The sequence below is a fragment of the Trichosurus vulpecula genome, chromosome 2, assembly GCF_011100635.1.
Source record: "Trichosurus vulpecula isolate mTriVul1 chromosome 2, mTriVul1.pri, whole genome shotgun sequence".
Taxonomy (NCBI): Eukaryota; Metazoa; Chordata; class Mammalia; order Diprotodontia; family Phalangeridae; genus Trichosurus; species Trichosurus vulpecula.
In genome coordinates, this window is record NC_050574.1 from 82,136,508 (window position 1) to 82,149,935 (window position 13,428).

At 43.4% G+C, this 13,428-nt stretch overlaps 1 protein-coding gene across 1 annotated transcript in view; it reads right to left on the minus strand.

Moving 5' to 3' along the window:
* DNHD1 (dynein heavy chain domain 1) overlaps positions 1-13,428 on the minus strand; it is a 113,383-nt gene that overhangs the window by 17,610 nt on the left and 82,345 nt on the right. The window contains exons 30-34 of the mRNA XM_036743773.1: positions 12,013-12,195; positions 11,171-11,602; positions 10,051-10,522; positions 1,085-1,270; positions 348-500 (exon numbers count right to left, since the gene is read on the minus strand). Coding sequence (XP_036599668.1) covers positions 348-500; positions 1,085-1,270; positions 10,051-10,522; positions 11,171-11,602; positions 12,013-12,195 — 1,426 coding nt within the window. The remainder of the gene's footprint in view (positions 1-347; positions 501-1,084; positions 1,271-10,050; positions 10,523-11,170; positions 11,603-12,012; positions 12,196-13,428) is intronic.

Here is a 13,428-nt window from a genome sequence, read left to right on the forward strand (position 1 = left end):
ATCAGCCTTTACTTCCTTCTTCCTCTGCCCTTGGCTTCAACCCTTGGCTTATCCCCATCTACCCCGACCCCACACTCCCATTTCTCTGCAGCCCCTGTTCCCAGCCCCTAGATCAGCCACTGCTTCCTAAGTTTCTGTTCATCTTCCAACTTCCATCTAGCCTCTGACCCTCATGTTTCACATTATAACAGTTTGGGGCATATATCCAACCTTGTTGTGGAGTGGGTTGGACCTTGTAGCAAGGGGCTGAGGAAGATGGAGAGGAAGAGTCCTTGAGTGGTGGCAGCAAATAATCCTGGAGGAATGGGGAAGGTGACCCCACACCAACCTCCAAGTCTCGGCCTCACCTGTTGGCAAAGCATCAAGGCGCAGCCTGGTGCTCAGGTACAGGCAGAAGTTGGGATGCACTGCAGGGAGGCACAGATGCTCCCTCTGAATGAGCCACTGCAACTCGGGACACCACAGACCCAGCTCCACATTGTTCAGCAGCACTGGCACCCCTGGAAAAAAATAACCACTGACACTCATCTCAGCCTCTAGCAAACCCAGACATGCATCTCCATTTAGCCGTGACCTCCAAGGCATGCTCCTACCTAGATACTCACCTATGTCAGAGATTATAGAAGGGGACTTCAGAGGTTATCCAGTCCAACCTTCTCATTTTACAGAAGAGAAAACTGAAGCCGAGAGATTGAAATGACCTCATGTTAAGTAGCAGAGCCTAGGCCTTCAGATCAGAAATTCTGACCCCCTTCGTGGTCATGCCTACTCTCATCATACTCCCTCTCTCCAATATCCTTTCCTATCTGCTCTGTCCATCTTCAGGCCTAACCATGCTCTAGTTGCATCCTAGCCCCAGGCCACCTAGGGAAATCTTTCTTCTATACCCTTACTATGATCTCTCATTCAGTTGACAAAAGGAACTCTGGAGAAGTTAAGTGTCTGGAAAGGTGGACACATCCTGGAGGTGATACTGGGGTATGTGACTAGGGGGAAAGAGTGAGAGAAAGCCAAAGAAATAGTGGGCAAGGGGGTCACAGAGACAGCCTTTTAAGGGGGAAGTGGTCAAGAGGTCAATTCTCACCACTGGCAGCCGCTTCTAGTAGTTCCTTTCCCAGACTGGGGTCACTGGCCGAAAGCATTCTGAAAGCTGCAGAATTGGTCATGCTTGGAGTGGACATGCTCTCACCTTCTTCTTCCTTCTCATTATATACCTCGTCCTCCTTTATCTCTTCCTTCTTATCTTTTTTGTCCTTTTCAGTTGTGTTCCCTAAGAGACAGGGCCAGAGCTTCTACTTTCTCATTAAGAACCTCAACTCAGGCTTTTGGGGCAACTGTCCATCCCTTGAATCCAAAAGGTCCAGTCTCATAGGGATGTCTCTGAAAGGGAGACATTTTTGGGAGAGAGGTGCCCATGAAAGAAGGGATAGGATGTTTCTGGAAGGGAGACACAGGATCAATGTGAACAACTATAGAAGAGGTAGAACAAGGTGAACAAAATTGTTTTGCTTTCCTTGTGGACTGAGGTTGCAGAACTTGGTGTAATGGTTAGAATTTACAGAGAAGTAGATATAGGCTTGGTCTAAGAAAACCTTCCCTTAAATCAAGTTTGTGGAAGGGACTGGAGTTCAGGGATGGGTGGAGGGATGGGAGTAGATAGCCTTCCTGACAAATCTGAAATTCTCTGATTGTTCCTCATCCTCTTGAGAAAGGAGATGAGAAGGAAGAAGAGAAACAAAAAGAGGTAACAAAAGAAGAGTAAAGAGGTCATATATTGGGAGCATGAGGAGCAATAGGCACATGTTACACTATACTATAGGAGTGATTGGTGAACACTGGCTGGATAGTTAGCACCTGGGGAAAATTAAAATTCAATTTAACAAGTACTTATTAAGTTACTACTGTTTGCAAAGCACTGTACTAGGCTCTAAAAACAGTTCCTGCTCTCAAGAAGCCTGCTTTCTTGAAGCCTACCTACTATTCTACAAATACAATATAATTTGAACAGGAAGAGAGCACTGACAACTAAGAGAACAAGGATGTGGCACCTGAATTGAGCCTTGAACGAAGCTAAGGATTCTAAGAGGTATAATGAGTTTGAGGTGCTACAAAAACCTCTGCAGTTTGTCAACTCGGTATGGGGACTGGACAGACCAAGGGATTGCTAGCCAGCTAGCAAACTGGTGCTAACTGCCCATTGCTTTTATGTGAGCAGTTTGGCAGGGGCAAGAGGGGAAGTAAATGTATAGACTAGCTTAGTAGTGACACCCAAGGAACTCCCACATGACATCACGTAGGTGGTGAGTAGGTGCAGCAAAGGGATAGGAAGTGATGAAAAATTTTGGGATATTCTGGTTTATGCATCTTGCTTATTATGTCTAATTATTATTAAGGAGACTGCTATAACACCTAAATGAGTTGCCTAGCAAACTGATGCTGATTACCAATTACTGAGACTTTACTGATTTCGAGATAAAATAAGACTAATTAAAAGCAGCATCCCATGAGACATCATGCAACATGGAGTACAGACACAAGGGAAAAACTTCCAAATTTCCTACCAGGAAAACAAAACCAAACAACAGGTTGAATGAAGCCTTTGACACATAAATAAGTTCAAGGAAAAACATCAAGTGGTTCCTGGAGAATTCATTTACATTTGATAAGCAAATCATATTTTTTTTCTAATGATATATATATATATATGTTCTTAAATTAAGATTTTTATTTTTAGTTTACAACACTCAGTTCCTCATGATTTTGAGTTCCATATTTTCTTCCTCCCCACTCCTCCCCCAGACAGCATGCAATCTGATATATCTTCTACATATAACTTTGAATTAAACTTATTTACACAATAGTCAAGTTGTAAAGACAAATTATGACCAATGGAATGAATCATGAGAAAGAAGAAACAAAAACAAAAAAAACAAAAACAAAAGAAGAAAAAAAAGGAGAGCAAACAGTTTGCCTCAACCTGCATTCAGGCTCCATAATTCTTTCTCTGGATGTAGATAGCTCTCTCCATTATGAGTCCCCTGGAGTCATCCTTAAACCTTGTATTGCTGAGAAGAACCAAGTCTATCAGGGTTAGTCACCACAGAATCCATATATCTGTGGTTGTGTATAATGTTCTCCTGGTTCTGCTCCACTCACTCAGCATTATATCATGTAGGTTTTTCCAGGTTATTGTAAAGTCCGTATCTTCCCCATTTCTCATTGCACAATAGTATTTCATTATATTCATGTACCACAACTTGTACAGCCATTCCCCAATTGATGGGCATCCCCTTGATTTCCAATTCTTGATAAGCAAATCATATTAATAAAATGTAAGGGCTATGAGAGCAGGGATTATTTTCCTTTTTTGCCTTTGTATCTCAACACCTAACAAAGTATCTGTCACATAAAGAGCACTTAATAAATGTCTATTGCAACTTGAAGTCAGAAGTCATTTAGTACAATCCATACCTGAATAAGAATCCCATACAAGCTGCCCAACAAGTGATTGCTTGAAGACTTTCAATGACAGGGGAGCCTACTGCTTTCCCCTGCAATCCATTTCATTTTTTGATATGTCTAATTTTTAGGTCTTCTTTCCTGATATCATATCTAAATCTAATTCTAGAAAATTGGAACATTAATGCATTGTTAGTGGAGTTGTGAACTGATCCAACCATTCTGGAGAGTAATTTGGAACTATGCCCAAAGGGTTATAAAACTGCATACCCTTTGATCCAGCAATCCCACTACTAGGTCTGTATCCCAAAAAGATCACAAAAAAGGCTAAAAGGACCCACATGTACAAAAATATTTATAGCAACTCTTTTTGTGGTGGCAAAGAATTAAAGAATTAAAGCCCATCAATTGGGGAATGGCTGAACAAGTTGTGGTATATAAATGTAATGGAATATTATTGTGCTATAAGAAAGGATGAGCAGGCCTATTTCAGAAAAACCTGGAAAGACTTACATGAACTGATGCTGAGTGAAGTGAGCAGAACCAGGAGAACATTGTTCACAGTAACAGCAACACTGTGCAATGATCAACTACAATAGATTTAGCTCTTCTCAGCAAGACAGTGATCCAAGACAGTTCCAAAAGACTCATGATGGAAAATGCTATCCACATCCAGAGAAAGAACTATGGAGTCTGCATGCAGATTGAAGCATACTATTTTCACTTTTGTTTTTTTTCTTTCTTGAGGTTTTTCCCTTTTGTTCTGATTCTTCTTTCACAACATGACTAATGTGGAAATATGATTAATGTGATTGTACATGTATAACCTCTATTGGATTGCTTGTTGTCTTGGGGAAGGGAGGGAAGGAAGAAAAATTTGCAACTCAAAATCTTATAAAAGTGAATGTTGAAAACTAAAACTAAACTAAAATAAAATAAAAATAAATCTAATTCTACAACTTTCCTTCACTGCTTCTAGCTTTGTCCTCTGGGGCCACACAAAACAAGTTCAATCTCTCTTCCATATCACACAACCTTCCAAATATTTGAATAGTGTGAATATGTCCCATTAAATTTTTTCTTCTCTCCAATCCCCAGTTACCAATATGAGCTGGCCTCAAAGCCAAGATCCTGCCAAGACATACTGGCAGCATCCCCCTAGAAGCTACTTAGCCTCTCAGTGGTCCAGGTAGTTCTCTGAAACTTTCATGTTTCAGAAAATGTGCCAGCCTGCACAACAAGAATTCTTCATAGCAATGAAATCACAGTTCCAGTTACAATCCCTCCCTAAATCTCCTCTTCATTAGAACAAATCGCCAGTTACTTCAATTAATCATCATATGGCATGTTCTTAAGGCCCTGCATCACCCTGCTCACTCCCCTCTGGACATTCTCCAACTTACCAGTATCCTTAAAATTTGGTACAAAAGCCTGAAGACAACAGTAGGCACTTGATAAATGCTTTATCATTTATTCTTTCTAATATGGTTTCCTAATGGCAGTATAAATGTCACTTTGGCAGCAGTGTGGTAGATGGGCTAGAATTGGGAAAGACTTGAGGCAGGAAGACCAATTAGGAGGCTAGTGCAATAATCAAAGTGAGAGATGATGAGGGCTTGAAATATGGTGGTGGCTCTGGGAGTAGAAAGAAGGGGCAGGATGTGAAAGAGACAGAAATGGCAGTACTTGGCAGTTGATGGCTATATGATGTAAAGGAGCGGGAGAAGTCAGGTACATTGCTGAAATAAAGAATCTGGCACCTTCTACAGAAATAAAGAAGTTTGGAAAATAGATTTGGGAAGAAAAGGTAATTAGTTCTCTTTTGGACATTTTGAGTTTAAGCTCAGGGGAAAGAATGGAAACAGATCTGATATTTATCTGCATAGATATGGTAATTAAATCTATGGGAGCTAATGAGGTTACCAAGGGAGACTGTGGAGAGAACAGGGCCTAGGACAGCTCCTTGGGATCAGGGTTAGAAGGTATGATAATGTTGATGAGCCAGCAAAGGAGAGTGGGGAGTGGTCATATAGATAGTAGAACCAGGAAAGAGTAGTGCCCTGAAAATCCGGAGAAGAATGAGTATCCAGGAAAAGAGAGGATCAACAGTGTTAAATACAAATATATATATATGCATACACACATACACACATGTACACATATGTATCTTATATATTGTTACCAATACATACACATATGTGTGGGTATTTTAAGTTTTCTTGATGTTTTGTTTTTCACATGACAAAGATTTATATATCTTCTCTGTGATAGGTATCTTGTAACAAAATAATAAGCAAAATATACAGTATAACAACCCCATGTGAAAGTGCATACATTTCCTATCTATAGCATCCTCAACTTCTCTAAAAAAAATTAACTAAAAAAGAGAATATCTAGAAAAAGAAGTGGTCAAAAGGAGTCAGAATTGCTTTAGTAAGAGCACATTAAGACATCAATTTGAATCCTGTAGTCAGTAGCCAGATTGTAAGGGATTGAGAAATGAACAGGAGTAGAGATAATGGAGAAAATGAATATAGATGGCCTTTTCTAGGAGTTTAAATGTGAAAAAGAGGAGAGATATAAGATAACAACTTGGGTAGACAGGATCAAGTAATCAAATGAAAGTTTTTCTCAAGGATAGGAAAACCTAAGTCAGTTTGTAGAAAGGAGAAAAGGAACTAGTGGATAGGGAGAAATTATAGACTGGAAAGGGAGGCGGCAAGAACAGGAGAAGGGGGCAAGCTCCAAGAAGAAATGAGAAGTGATGGGGTCAAGTAGGGGGGTTGTCCTCAGTAAGGAGAATGGATGTTTTATTAAGAACATAGAACAGTAAAGAATAACATAAGGAGCAAACATGTTACGGGGTTTCGAGATATTGAATAATAGGGAAGTGAGAGCTCAAGATGAATGAACACAATTTTCTCAGTAAAGTTGGGGGGCAAGGTTCTCTTCTGAGGAGGGCATAGGGTGATATAAGAGGCTTAAGAGAGAAGGCATAGAAGAGCAGGTGCAGTGTGAATGAGAATCAATTAAAGGAGAAGAAAAGGAATGCTCTGTAGCTGTGAGGACCCAGTTGCTATTAGATAAAATAAATGTGCAGAGGACCCAGTCAACCTTTGGTATATGTTTAGCAGCAAAGCAGTAACATGGTCAGATACAAGCTTTAGAAATATCCACTTGGCAGCTGTGTGGAGGATGGATTGGAAAAGTGAAAGACTAGATACAGAGGTGCCAATGACTGTAGGAGGTTATTGCAACAGCCCAAGTGACAAGTGGTGAGGTCCTAAACTGGAGTGGCTGTAGCATGAGTAGAGAGAAGGTGACAAATGTGAGAAATGTTGAGTTGATGTAATCAACAAGGCTTAGCAATTGATTACAGGGAGTATGCAGAATGATGAGATTTTTTTTTAATTTTTATTTTTTGGATGGGGGAAGGCAGGGCAATTGGGGTTAAGTGATTTGCCCAAGGTCACACAGCTAGTTAAGTGTGTCAAATGTCTGAGGCTGGATTTGAACTCAGATCCTCCTGACTCCAAGGGCGGTGCTCTACTCACTGCACCACCTAGCTGCCCCGATGATAGTGATTTAAACAGAAATAGTTAAGGAGAAGTTGCTTAGGGCAGAGTCCTTAACCTGCGGTGCACAGATTCTTAACAGGTTCAGAGAGTCAATGAACTTTGATGGGGAAAAAAAAATCCTTCTTTCCAATAACTTCTAACTTAAATTTAACATTTCCTTCAATTATAAAAAAAAGACTAACATATTATTCTGAGGTGTCCACAGGCTTTGCCAGACTGCCAAAGGGATCTGTGACCCAAAAGAAGCAGACTGCTTGCTTAGTAGAAAGGTAATGAGTTCAATTTTGGAGATACTGAGTTTAAGATACTTTGAGATTGCTACAACTAATAATAGCTAGCATTTACATAGCATTTTAAGGTTTGTAAAATTCTTTAAAAATATTATTTCATTTTGTTTTCATATCAACCCTGAAAGTAGGTAGTTATTTTCCCCATTTTGGAGATGAGGAAACTGAGGTAGGCAGAGGATAAGTGACTTGTCCAGGGTCACACAGCTAAGCAAGTGTCTGAAGCCACATTCGAACCTGACTCCAGAACAAGCACTCTATCCACTGCACCATCTAGCTGTCTAGTCCACCAAGAGAGTGAGTAGTGAAGAATAAGGACCTGGTGTGTACCTATTGATAGGGAGTAAAACATGATGAACTTGCCATGGAAACTATGAAGGAACAGTCAGACAGGTAGGAAAAGAACCATAACAAAGCAGGGTCACAAAAACTCAGAGGGAAAACAGTATCCAGAAGAAGAGGGTGATCAGCAGTGTCAAATGTTCAATTTGGTTTGGTTCAGTTGTTTTCAATCACGTCTGACTCTTTGTGACCCCATTTGGGATTTTCTTGACAGTGATTTGCCATTTCCTTCTCCAGCTCATTTTGCATATGAGGAAAGTGAGGCAAAAAGGTTAAGTGAGTTGCCTAGGGTCACACAGCTAGAAAGCATCTGAGACCAGATTTGAATTGAGGTCTTCCTGACTCCAAGCCTGGCACTCTATCCACTATGCCACCTAGCTGTGTAGCAGAGTTAAAAAAAAGCCTGAAAACTAAGGGAAAAAAGTCACTGGATTTGGCAATAAATAGATGATTGAAAAAGCTGGCATCCAAACCCATGTCTTTAGATTCCAAGTCCAGTCATTTGGTAGGCAGCACAGACACATATGATTTAATTTGAGAAAAGACTCTCATGCCCTCCTCCTTCATTCTACCTCAGCTACACACAAGGATGGTGTGATCTTGCCATCACCAACAAATGTTCCACTTCTTTTATCTGAACCCAAGTGAAATTCTTTTATCTGAACATATTATTCCATGACAGGCACAATAACTGGAATATAGGTGCTTAATAAATGCTTGCTGACTTGACCAATCCTTCTCAGTCTCCTTTGATAGATCTTCATTCATATCATCTTCACTAATTGTGAGTGTTTCCCAAGGCTCAATCCTTGGACTTCCCTCTCTACATTCTCTCTCTTGGTGACCTCAATCAGGTCCCATGGACAGAATGTCTATGTAGATAACTTTATCCTGTGCTAGTCACTCTCCTGACCTCCACTCTCACATCACCACCTGCCCATTGAACATTTCAAACTTGATGTCCCAAAGGCATCTCAAATTCAACATGTCCAAAACAGAATTTGTTATCTTTCCTCCCAAACCCATCCCTCTTCCAATCCTCTTCCATCCTACTCTGTTAATTTCAAAGGTATTATCATCCTTCTAGTTACCCAAGCTTGCAACCTTGGTGCAACCTCGATTCTTCACCTTCACTCCACATATCCCAGCACTTGCCAGATCTTGTCATTTCTGTCTATACATTATTCACACGCGCATGCACACACACGCACACATATATACATATACATATTGTGTGTGTGTTTAGTCATTTTCACTTGCGTTCAACTCTGTGACCCCATTTGGGATTTTCCTGGCAAAGATACTGGAGTGGTTTGCCATTTCCTTCTCTTGCTCATTTCACAGATGAAAAAAATTGAAGCAAATAGGGACAGCAAGTGTCTGAAGTTGAATTTGAACTGAGATCTTCCCGACTCCAGGCTTCGTTCTCTACCCATTGCACCACATAGTTGCCATGACTTTCTATTCATCCAAGCCCCTATCTCCTCCTACCTGAATTTCTGTAATGCCCTTCTAAGTGGTCTCCCTGATTTAAGTGTCTCCCCATTTGAAAGTGGTTTTCCGAAAGCATAAGTCTGCTCGTGTTACCCTCAACCTACTAAATAAAGTCTTAAGTTTCCCTAACATCTCTAGGATAATCTCTTTTGCTTGACATTATAGACTCTTTGTGACCTGGCCCCATTACGCCTTTCTGCCCTTCTTACACATTCCTCCTGTCGGTGTGCTCTGTGGTCCGGCCACATTGACTTCACTCAAGTTCCTCCCACATAATGCTGTACTTCACCTCCCTGTGCCCCTGCTGCATCTCATGCCTGGAATGCTCTTCCTTTTCCCCTTCTCCTCTCAGAATCCCTGGTTTCCTGCAAGGCTCAGCTCAACTGCCTCTTTGCACATGATGCCTTTCCTGACCCCTGCTTCATTTAGTGCCTTACTCTGCTCTGTGCGTGTTTGTAGCTCCCCGTACATGTGTCCTTTCTGCACCTCTCTATGCACATATTGTCTCCCCAGTTAGAATATAAACTTCTTGAGGTCAGGGACTGTTTACCTTTGTCTTTGTATCCTTGTTGCCTAGCAGAGTCCCTGACACAACAGTAGGTGTGTAATAAATGCTTGCTTGATAAGCAAAAACCTCTGTACCTTTCCTGAAAAGAGAGCATCTAAAGAATTCCAGGCTATTGGGACCTCCCTGCTCACTTGCCAAAGCCCAAAAGCTAACATCCTCATGCCAACAGGAGGGGCCTGGTGTGCAAATTGAGTAGAGCCCTGGGTCAAGGTAGCCAGCTGTACTGTACCTTCTTTCAGCCCCCCCCATCTCTGCTACCCCAATTCTGATTCTGAGAAGCAGCCCTAGAAATCCTCTCTGGAAAACCAGATACCTCTCTCACGTCTGTTGAGATACCGCGATATTTTGAAGATATCTTCAACGTCCTGCTGGCTCAGAGACAGCAGCCAGACAGAGGCCTGGCCGTGAGGGTCAATGATCAGGGGCCATCGTTGGGTAGACCTGTGAGTGGGGCTGCGGAGGAGGAGGGCGGCCAGGCGTGCAGGCACTGCACGGGGCCTCATGTCCCGGTCCCACTGGTGCTGCTCAGTCTCAGAGCTCAGCACCGACAAGAGGCTGAAGGGTGTTAGGGTAGGTATCTGGAAGTCTTTCGAGTCTCTTGGTAGGCCCTGTTCTCGATCTAGTTCCAAGGCCACATCATCTGGATCCAGATGAGCCTGGTGACCTGAACACAGTGCCAACCATTTGTCAAGGATCTCCTGACGTCTTCCGGCCTGGAAAGGGCCCAGGTAGTTGATGGCAGCTGCAGACAGCAGGGCATCTCCAGGTGTTGTCTGACAGTTCCCTTTCAGCTTCTGAGAGGAAAGAGACAGAAGGAAGGGGAAGTGAGAAAAGCAAGTTCATGTTGGGAGAGAGGGAGAAAGGAGGGAAAATGGGGACAAAGGGGAAGGAAATGGGGCTAAAAGAGGAGGAAAGTGATAGGGAGAGCCGAGAGTGGACAGTTTGAGCAGAGAGAGCCAAGAGTGGACAATTCACCTAGCCTTTTGGGGCATATTACTGTTCTTGTTGTTTACTACTACTACTACCACCACCACTGCTATTACTAGTACCACCAATCACAGGTGATATTTCTATAGCCTCACAACAACCCTGTGAGATGGGTATTACAAGTCTCATGCTTCTCTTTTGATAGATGGGGAGGCTAAGGTTTGGTGGCTGGTTCATGACTGTACATATCTGAGCTGACACTTGAATTCAGATGTTTCTCTCAGGGTGGGAGTCTTTCTAGGTCCTTGGGGTTGGTACAGACAAAGAGTAGACAGTTCTCAGGACTGAGGCTGGGACAGGGGCAGGAAATTCCAAGGCCTGGGCAGGGGCAAAATTAAGAACAACTCCCTGGGCTGAGCAGAGGGAGGAAGAGGAAGAGGTTCCTCTAGGCATACTCCAGGTGAGAGTGCATGAGTCATCAAATGGTAGAAGTACAGATGAAGGTGGAGGATTACCTGAATAAGGAGAGCCCAGACATTCATGGGGGTGACTAGGGCAGCCTGCACCTGTCCCTTTGATTCCCGGCCCTGTATTGCCTTAGCCAGCCGTTCAGCCAGCAGATTGTGGGACTGCCGAGCCTGTTCAACCTGAAGAGCCAGGAGATTGTTTTGCTGCAGCAGCTCCTTTGCCTGCATTTGGCAGCGGCACATGCGCATCTGTTCCTGCAGCAGTGTGTTCTCCACCTGTCTCATCAGGGCCGATGTGGGGACCCCTTTGCGCTGTGCCAATCCAAAGCACACCACAGCCCGAAGCCAAGAGGCTAGCCCTGCTGCAGCCTGGCTCACATGCTGTAGGACCTTGTCATTTATGCCTGGATCTTCCAATATCCGACTCAGGCTCAGCAGCTCTGCTTCTCCTACTGTCCCCTTGTCAAAGAATACAAGGTCCTGTCCCCAAGGAAGAAGGGAGTAAAACACTAGGTCAGGGTCAGAACTGCACCCTGCCTACTTTTACATGGCCCCTTCTCCTGCATCCCTCAGCCCCTGTCAATTCTTCCCACCTCAGTCTCTCCACATTACCTTTCCCCTGCTCCTATCTCTTTCAGCCCCTTTTCTTCTCTCTCTTCCTCCTGGCCTATCACTGCTCCTTCCTCCAATATGGCTCATGCCCCATAATCCTTTTTGACCCTCCTCTATTCTGGACCATTTCCCCATCATCCTGTTCCCCTAATCCTCCCCCTTCCCATAATCTCAATCATATTCCTATCCTGGTTTCCCTAATAGTCACCTCTGTCACTCTCATTTTGCCCTGTCACCTCATCCTGTCCAACTCTATATCACTTGGGTTCAGCTCCCACCTCAAAAAAGCCCTCTTTGCCAAGAAGTTGCTTGGCACTCTCCCATCCCGGGGGACGGTGGAACAGGACACAGAGTGCATCAGTCACCATCACCACAGGAGCCGGGGGAGCCCGGTAACTGCGCAGCTCTTCCATATCAGCCATCTTAAGCTGGGTCAGGGGCCCCAGGTAAGCCTGGTCCATCTAAGAAAAGGGACCACAAAGGGATGAGAGTGGAAAAGGCTCTAAACACAGAACTTCTTGGAGGGATCTTAGTCCCTAGCTATGAATCCCTGACACCAGATATCTGTTATAAGTAACCTCTTGCCCTTTTCTGGCACTTTGTCATCAGCATCTTGGTGGCCAAGCATTATGGCAAGATGCTATTACTTTAGAAGGAGGCATCTGTAGTCACACTGCAAGGGCCTTTGGCTGAAATGCTTCCCTGCTTGGGTTATGGAAACTAGAATTCATCAAATTAAACCTGCAAAGCAAGGCAGAGCCAGAAGTGGAGCTGGGATGCATGTGACACATTTCACTGAATACCGTCACTAACTAGAGAAAACTGAGCTGGAGAGATAATGGGAAGAACTAAAAGGGCATTCATTTCTATGTGAAAAGGAGACTCAAGTGGGATAGGAGACCTCACTAAGAGGGCCACAGGCACATCTTCTCCAGAGGTGGCCCAGTGGCTACATGGGGGAGCCAGGGCCAGATGAGCCAGGAGAGCTGGGTTAATCTTCGTGATACAATCAGGGCCATCTTTGGACAAGAACATTAGTTATTTTCAAGTATTTGAAGGGCTTTCATGTGGAAGAAGGACTAGATGTCCTGCTTGGCCCCACAGGTCAGAACTAGCAGCAGTGATAGAAACTGCAAAGAGACATACTTGACTTGATGTCAGGGAAAAAAACAATTAGAGCTATCCAAAGGTGGAGGAGGGGGCTGCCTCTGGAGACAGCGGCACTCCCCCCCTCCCCCGCCCCACTTGAGGTCTTCCAGAGAAGGCCGAGTGACCGCTTACTGAAAATGTTGTAGACGGGATTCTCGGTCACATACAGGCTGGCCTGCATGGTTTCAGAGGCCTTTTCTAATGCTGGGATTTTGAGATATCCCTGAACTAATAAGCAACTAAATAATTCTGTATTCTCAGAGTTTGTACTATATTATCTTCTGTCTAGTAGCCATTAATATCAGCTCCATTTTGATAGTATATTAAAGGTTACAAATTCTTCTCCTGACTTAGCACCCTTTGCTCCTCCCAAGTTTATTGTGCTTTTTGGGATATTCAGTCAGCCAACGTACAGCCCAAGACATGGGACAGGCAAGTGGTATTTTTTTTCTTTTTAAACAAATAGGAATTGGAAGTTTAGGGAGGTTGTTACTTTCCCAAAGTTTTTTGGGGGGGAAATTGTTACTTTCTCCCTCTTCATGTCA